At 41.2% G+C, this 8,016-nt stretch overlaps 1 protein-coding gene across 1 annotated transcript; it reads left to right on the plus strand.

Moving 5' to 3' along the window:
* Positions 1–4,539: 4,539 nt before the first annotated feature.
* Positions 4,540–6,267, plus strand: LOC116750843 (elongation factor 1-alpha 1-like). Its single transcript, XM_032626119.1, is given in 2 exon segments — positions 4,540–5,420; positions 5,422–6,267. Coding segments are annotated over 2 exon segments (1,389 nt in total). The 5' UTR covers positions 4,540–4,595; the 3' UTR covers positions 5,986–6,267.
* Positions 6,268–8,016: the final 1,749 nt, after the last annotated feature.

Below are 8,016 nucleotides of genomic sequence, written 5' to 3' on the forward strand. Positions count from 1 at the left end.
AAGCAGATGCAGTCATATCTGAAAAAGCATGTGTGTGTGTGTGTGTGTATGTGTCTTGCTAATGAAAGTGGAATAAAATCCAAACTGGCTTTCAGGACCTCCCAGGTTCTATATGTTCAGATTCCCTTTAATCTCTTAAAAATCATCCCACCAAGCTCTCTCCCTTATATTTCAGACACACTAGCCTCTCTTCTATTCTTCAAATGTGCTGAGTCTTTTCCTACCCCGAAGCCAGGTTCCCTCTGTCCAGAATGCTCTTCCCCCAGCACTGCACAGGCTGGCTCCTCTGCTGCTTCAGGTCTCAGCTCAGCTCAATGTTCATTCCCTCCTGATCCTAACGAATGTGCACCCTGCTCCTCCCCTTCTCATTTCCTTCATATCACTCATCATAAACTACCCTTATTTGTTTTCTTACATATAGTCTGTCTTCCTAACTAGAAAGCAAGCTCCGTGATGCAAGGAGCTTATTTTTATAGTTCACAGTGTATCCCCAGTGCTTAAATAACAATAAACACTCAATAAATATTTATAGAATAAACATATTACTTTTTTTTAACGTCTTTATTGGAGTATAATTGCTATAAATGTTGTTTTAGTTTCTGCTGTATAACAAAGTGGGTCAGCTATACATACACATATATCCCCGTATCCCCACGCTCTTGACCCTCCCTCGCACCCTCAGTATCCCACGCCTCTAGGTGGTCACAGAGCACTGAGCAGATCTCCCTCTGCTATGCGGCTGCTTCTCACCAGCTATCTATTTTACGTTTGGTAGTGTATATATGTCCATGCCACTCTCTCACTTTGTCCCAGCTTACACTTCCCCCTCCCCATGTCCTGAGCTCCATTCTCCATGTCTGCATCTTTATTTCTGTCCTGCCTCTAGGTTCGTCAGAACCATTTTGTTTTTCTTTTACATTCCATATATATTTGTTAGCATACGGTATTTGGTTTTCTCTTTCTGACTTACATTACTCTGTATGACAGACTCTAGGTCCATCCACCTCACTACAAAAAACTCAATTGCATTTCTTTTCATGGCTGAGTAATATTCCGTTGCATATATGTGCCACATCTTCTTTATCCATTCGTCTGTCAATGGACACTTAGGGTATTTCCATGTCCTGGCTATCGTAAATAGTGCTGCAATGAACATTGTGGTACATGACTCTTTGAATTATGGTTTTCTCAGGGTATATGCCCAGTAGTGGGATTGCTGGGTCATATGGTAGTTCTATTTGTAGTTTTTTAAGGAACCTCCATACTGTTTTCCATAGTGGCTGTATCAATTTAGATTCCCACCAACGGTGCAAGATGGTTCCCTTTTTCCACACCCTCTCCAGCATTTACTGTTTGTAGATTTTTTGATGATGGCCCTTCTGACTGGTGTGAGGTGATACCTCATTCTAGTTTTGATTTGCATTTCACTAATGATTAGTGATGTTGAGCATCCTTTCATGTGTTTGTTGGCAATCTGTATATCTTCTTTGGAGAAATGTCTATTTAGGTCTTCTGCCCATTTTTGGATTGGGTTGTTTGGTTTTTTGATATTGAGCTGCATGAGCTGCTTGTATATTTTGGAGATTAATCCTTTGTCAGTTGCTTCGTTTGCAAATATTTTCTCCCATTCTGAGGGTTGTCTTTTCATCTTGTTTATGATTTCCTTTGCTGTGCAAAAGCTTTTAAGTTTCATTAGGTCCCATTTGTTTATTTTTGTTTTTATTTCCATTTGTCTAGGAGGTGAGTCAAAAAGGATCTTGCTGTGATTTATGTCAAAGAGTGTTCTGCCTATGTTTTCCTCTAAGAGTTTATAGTGTCTGGCCTTACTTTTAAGTCTCTAATCCATTTGAGTTTATTTTTGTGTATGGTGTTAGGGAGTGTTCTAATCTCATACTTTTACATGTAGCTGTCCAGTTTTCCCAGCACCACTTATTGAAGAGGCTGTCTTTTCTCTACTGTATATTCTTGCCTCCTTTCTCAAAGATAAGGTGACCATATGTGTGTGGGTTTATCTCTGGACTTTCTATCCTGTTCCATTGATCTATATTTCTGTTTTTGTGCCAGAACTGTATTTTCTTGATTACTGTAGCTTTGTAGTATAGTCTGAAGTCAGGGAGCCTGATTCCGCCAGCTCCATTTTTCTTTCTCAAGATTGCTTTGGCTATTCGGGGTCTTTTGTGTTTCCATACAAATTGTGAATTTTTTTGTTCTAGTTCTGTGAAAAATGCCATTGGTAGTTTGATAGGGATTGCATTGAATCTGTAGATTGCTTTAGGTAGTATAGTCATTTTCACAATGTTGATTCTTCCAATCCAAGAACATGGTACATCTCTCCATCTGTTTGTATCATCTTTAATTTCTTTCATCAGTGTTTTATAGTTTTCTGCATACAGGTCTTTTGTCTCCTTAGGTAGGTTTGTTCCTAGGTATTTTATTCTTTTTGTTGCAGTGGTAAATGGGAGTGTTTTCTTGATTTCACTTTCAGATTTTTCATCATTCCTGTATATGAATGCCAGAGATTTCTGTGCATTTATTTTTTATCCTGCTACTTTACCAAATTTATTGATTAGCTCTAGTAGTTTTCTGGTAGCATCTTTAGGATCCTCTATGCATAGTATCATGTCATCTGCAAAGAGTGACAGTTTTACTTCTTCTTTTCTAACTTGGATTCCTTTAATTTCTTTTTCTTCTCTGATTGCTGTGGCTAAAACTTCCAAAACTATGTTGATAGTAGTGGTGAGAGTGGGCAACCTTGTCTTGTTCCTGATCTTAGTGGAATTTTTCACCATTGGGAACGATGTTGGCTTTGGGTTTGTCATATAATGGCCTTTTTTATGTCGAGGTAGGTTCTCTCTATGCCTACTTTTTGGAGTGTTTTTGTCATAAATCGGTGTTGAGTTTTGTTGAAAGCTTTTTCTGCATCTATTGATATTATAGTATGTTTTTTATCCTTCAATATGTTAATATAGTGTATCACATTGATTGATTGCATATATTGAAGAATCCTTGCATTCCTGGGATAAACCCCACTTGATCATGGTATATGATCCTTTTAATGTGTGTTGGATTCTGTTTGCTAGTATTTTGTTGAGGATTTTTGTATCTATGTTCATCAGTGATTTTGGCCTGTAGTTTTCTTTTTTTGTGACATCTTTCTCTGGTTTTGGTGTCAGGGTAGCGGTGGCCTCAATATATTTTAAAAATCAAGCAACACAGAAATTTACAAGAGGAAGCAAAATATTTTTTTATATTATCCACAATTCTACCACCCAGATACAGTAACTGTTGTTATTTGGTGAATGTTATTCCATCCCTTTTCTTTGGGCATTAAAGTTATATATATAAAATATATATGTAATGCAATTATACTATATACACTTCTTTTCAAATTTTACTCTAATTTCACTTTTATTTTTACTTTTAGTTTATTTACAACAAAATAACTGAAGTGAAACTGAAGGAATTAATAATCATCAGATTATCTACTCACAAGACATAGTCACCCCTAAAATACCCTTCTAAACTTAACAAGACTGTGAGAACTATTAAGAGGCTTGAACCAATGTTTTGTTAACTACATGTTCCAATTTGGGGCCGTTTCTATTATTATTTTTTTAATATTGTGATGTCACTTACATTTTATTCCATAACCATAATCCCACAATTGTTTTTGTTTTATATTTAAAGGGATTAAAATCTCACCTCCAGTTTTTGTTTTTGTTTTTGTTTTTTTTTACCATTAACTTCCTTATCACTGAGTTTTATAGTTTGATTACCCTCTTGATTGACTGGATTTTTGCTGAAGGAGATTTTTAAAAAAGAGCTCTTGGTTATTGTATTTTTGAGTTTTTGTGGGTTTAGGAGTGTCAGTTTGCCCTTTGTCAACACCAGCTTGGCTGTATGTAATAATTTGGGTCATGCTTTTGCTCTCAGCCTTTTTAAGATATTTCATACCACCATTTTCTGACATCACATGTTTCAGACAAGTCTAAGTTCGTTGTCATCATTCCCCTGTTTTTCTGTCTGGATGGGAATAAAATTCTTTATCCTTGACAACTTTGCCGAATATACATTCGTGTTAGTCCTTGTCAATTTCTTCTGCCGTGGGCTACTACTTGATATCTCCAGCCTCATTTCCCACTACTTCCTTGCAGGGGGCTTGCCCACCTTGCCAACTTTTTGCCCTTCTGTGACCTCGTTATGCTGCTTTAATATTCTTCTGGCTTGGCACAGGCTAGTAAAATTCCCTCATCCCTACCCTCCACCCTGCTGTTTGCTGCCGCTCTTTCCAGCAGATTTAGCTCAAGCAACTCTCTCCTCCATGAGGACTTCCAGAGCACACTCCTCAGGTGACCGGCCACTCTCCCCTTCCACCCCTATGAAATGTAACATGTACCCCTAGTATTACATTTGGTGCACTGATCTACCATCACTGGTTTGTGACTGTCTCACATCCAGGACTGTGAGCTCCAAGGGGAGGGCCACCTAGTTTATACCCACATAACTATGCAACTTAAAAGAGTTTATCTTTTTTCACAAAGGGTTTGCCGCCAGGATACAGGTGTCGTGAAAACCACCGCTAAACCTAAGCAAAAATGGGAAAGGAGAAGACGCACATCAACATCGTTGTCACTGGACACGTAGATTCGGGGAAGTCCACCCCTAATGGCCATCTGATCTACAAATGTGGTGGGATCGACAAGAGAACCATTGAAAAGTTCGAGAAGGAGGCTGCCGAGATGGGGAAGGGCTCCTTCAAGTATGCCTGGGTCTTGGACAAACTGAAAGCTGAACGCGAGCGTGGTATCACCGTTGATATCTCCCTATGGAAGTTTGAGAGCAGCAAGTACTATGTGACCATCATTGATGCCCCAGGACACAGAGACTTCATCAAAAACATGATTACAGGCACATCCCAGGCTGACTGTGCTGTCCTGATTGTTGCTGCTGGTGTTGGTGGATTTGAAGCAGGTATTTCCAAGAATGGGCAGACCCGTGAGCAGGCCCTTCTGGCCTACACTCTGGGTGTGAAACAGCGAATTGTTGGAGTTAACAAAATGGATTCCCCCGAGCCACCCTACAGCCAGAAGAGATACGAGGAAATTGTAAAGGAAGTCGGCACCTACATTAAGAAAGTTGGCTACAACCCCAACACAGTAGCATTTGTGCCAATTTCTGGCTGGAACGGTGAAAACATGCTGGAGCCAAGTGCTAACATGCTGTGGTTCAAGGGATGGAGAGTCACCCGTAAGGATGGCAATGCCAGTGGAACCACACTGCTTGAAGCTCTGGATTGCATCCTGCCACCAACTCACCCAACTGACAGACCCTTGCGTTTGCCTCTCCAGGACGTCTACAAAATTGGTGGTATTGGCACTGTCCCTGTGGGTCGAGTGGAGACTGGTGTTCTCAAACCTGGCAATGGTGGTCACCTTTACTCCAGTCAATGTGACAACTGAAGTGAAGTCTGTTGAAATGCACCATGAAGCTTTGAGTGAAGCCCTTCCTGGGGACAATGTGGGCTTCAATGTCAAGAACGTGTCTGTCAAAGATGTTTGTCGTGGCAATGTGGCTGGTGACAGCAAAAATGACCCACCGATGGAAGCAGCTGGCTTCACAGCTCAGGTGATTATCTTGAACCATCCAGGCCAAGTCAGTGCTGGCTATGCACCTGTGCTGGATTGTCACACAGCTCACATTGCCTGCACATTTGCTGAGCTGAAGGAGAAGATTGATCGTCGTTCTGGGAAAAAGCTGGAAGATGGCCCCAAATTCTTGAAATCTGGTGATGCTGCTATCGTTAATATGGTTCCTGGCAAACCCATGTGTGTTGAGAGCTTCTCTGACTATCCTCCTCTGGGCCGCTTTGCTGTTCATGACATGAGACAGACGGTTGCTGTGGGTGTCATCAAAGCAGTGGACAAGAAGGCAGCTGGAGCTGGCAAGGTCACCACGTCTGCCCAGAAAGCTCAGAAGGCTAAATGAATATTATCCCCAATACCTGCCACCCCAGTCTTAATCAGTGGTGGAAGAACGGTCTCAGAACTGTTTGTCTCAATTGGCCATTTAAGTTTAATAGCAAAAGACTGGTTAATGATAACAATGCATCGTAAAACCTTCAAAAGGAAAGGAGAATGTGTTGTGGACCATTTGTTTTGTGTGTGGCAGTTTTAAGTTATTAGTTTTTAAAATCAGTACTTTTTAATGGAAACAACTTGACCAAAAATCTGTCACAGAATTTGAGACCCATTAAAAAAGTTTAATGAGGAATAAATAAATAAATAAATAAAAGAGTTTATGTTGGTAAAATTTTGGAGATTTTAGATCAGGAGTCCCCAACCCCTGGACCATGGACCAGTACTGGTCCGTGGCCTGTTAGGAACCGGGCCGCACAGCAGGAGGTGAGCAGCGGGCGAGCTGATAGAAGAAAGCTTCATGTGTATTTACAGCTGCTCCCCATCACTCGCATTACTGCCTGAGCTCCGCCTCCTGTCAGATGAGCGGCAGAATTAGATTCTCATAGGAGCGCAAATCCTACTGTGAACTGCACATGTGAGGGATCTAGCTTGCGAGCTCCTTATGAGAATCTAACGCCTGATGATCTGAGGTGGAGCTGAGGTAGTGATGCTAGTGCTGGGGAGCGGCTGCAAATACAGATTACCATTAGCAGAGAGGTTTGCACAGAGACCATAATAAATCAACTGCTTGCAGACTCACATCAAAACCCTATCAGTGAGTGGCAAGCGATGACAATTAAGCTGCAGCTGGTGGCAGGCTTTACAGTGGCAAGTGAGTTGATGTACTTCAGTTGTACAGCTGCATCTGGTGGCAGGCTTTAAGTCAGAATCCGACACTTTAGTCTGCGCTTGGCCCACCCATTATTTTATTTACCACTTCCATCTGCGCCTCTTTCCGGCACTAAACACTTGTCTCAGTCACAGTTTTGGTAAGCCCACAAGCTAACCCTACCCAAAATGTGTAAAAAACAAACATCACTGGAGAGCTTCTTTGAAAAGGGGGAAAGACCCAATGATGAGACAGCCGAAGACTCCAAGACTGCCAACAAAAAGAAAGCTGCATTTAAAAGAAAATACCAAGTCCTACTTAAATTACAGGTTCATTGCAACAGGTGATTCACATTCTCCAAGCCAGCTTTGTATAATATGTGGCGACCGGCTATCCAAGGAAGCCGTGAAACCTTCAAAACTGCTTCACCACATGGAGGTCAAGCATCCTGCATTAAAAGACAAGCCTGTGGAGTTTTTCAAAAGAAAAAAGCGTGAACACAAATAACAGAAGCAATTATTGAAGTTCATCAAATGTGTCTGCCCTGAAAGCATCATTCTTAGTGGCTAACCACATTGCTAAAGCTAAGAAGCCCTTTACTATTGGTGAAGAGCTGATCCTGCCTGCTGCTAAGGACGTTTGTCATGAACTTTTAGGAGAGGCTGCAGTTCAAAAGATGACACGTATTCCTCTTTTGGCTAGCACTGTAACTAGATGAATTGATGAAATAGCAGAGGATATTGAGGCACAATTGTTAGGATTAATGAGTCACTATGGTACACAATCCAGGTTGACAAGTCTACCGATGTTGACAACAAGGCAACAATGCTTGTTTTTGTGTAATCTATTTTTCAGGAGGACGTGCATGAGGATATGTTATGTGCACTTTTGTTGCCAACACCACAGCTGCAGAACTATTCAAGTCTTTGAATGATTACATATCAGGAAAACTGAATTGGTCATTTTGTGTCTGTATATGCATGGACGGAGCTGCTGCCATGACTTCACGGCCTTCTGGTTTCACTACTCGGGTCAAAGAGGTCGCTTCTGAATGTGAGTCTATGCACTGTGTCATCCATAGAGGAATGCTGGCTAGCTGGAAAATGTCACCTGAACTTAACAACGTTTTGCAGGATGCGATTAAAATTATCAACTGCATTAAAGTACATGCCCTTAACTCAGGTCTGTTCGTGCAGCTCTGTGAGGAGAAGGACGCAGAGCACACACGTC

The sequence above is a fragment of the Phocoena sinus genome, chromosome 3, assembly GCF_008692025.1.
Source record: "Phocoena sinus isolate mPhoSin1 chromosome 3, mPhoSin1.pri, whole genome shotgun sequence".
Taxonomy (NCBI): domain Eukaryota; kingdom Metazoa; phylum Chordata; class Mammalia; order Artiodactyla; family Phocoenidae; genus Phocoena; species Phocoena sinus.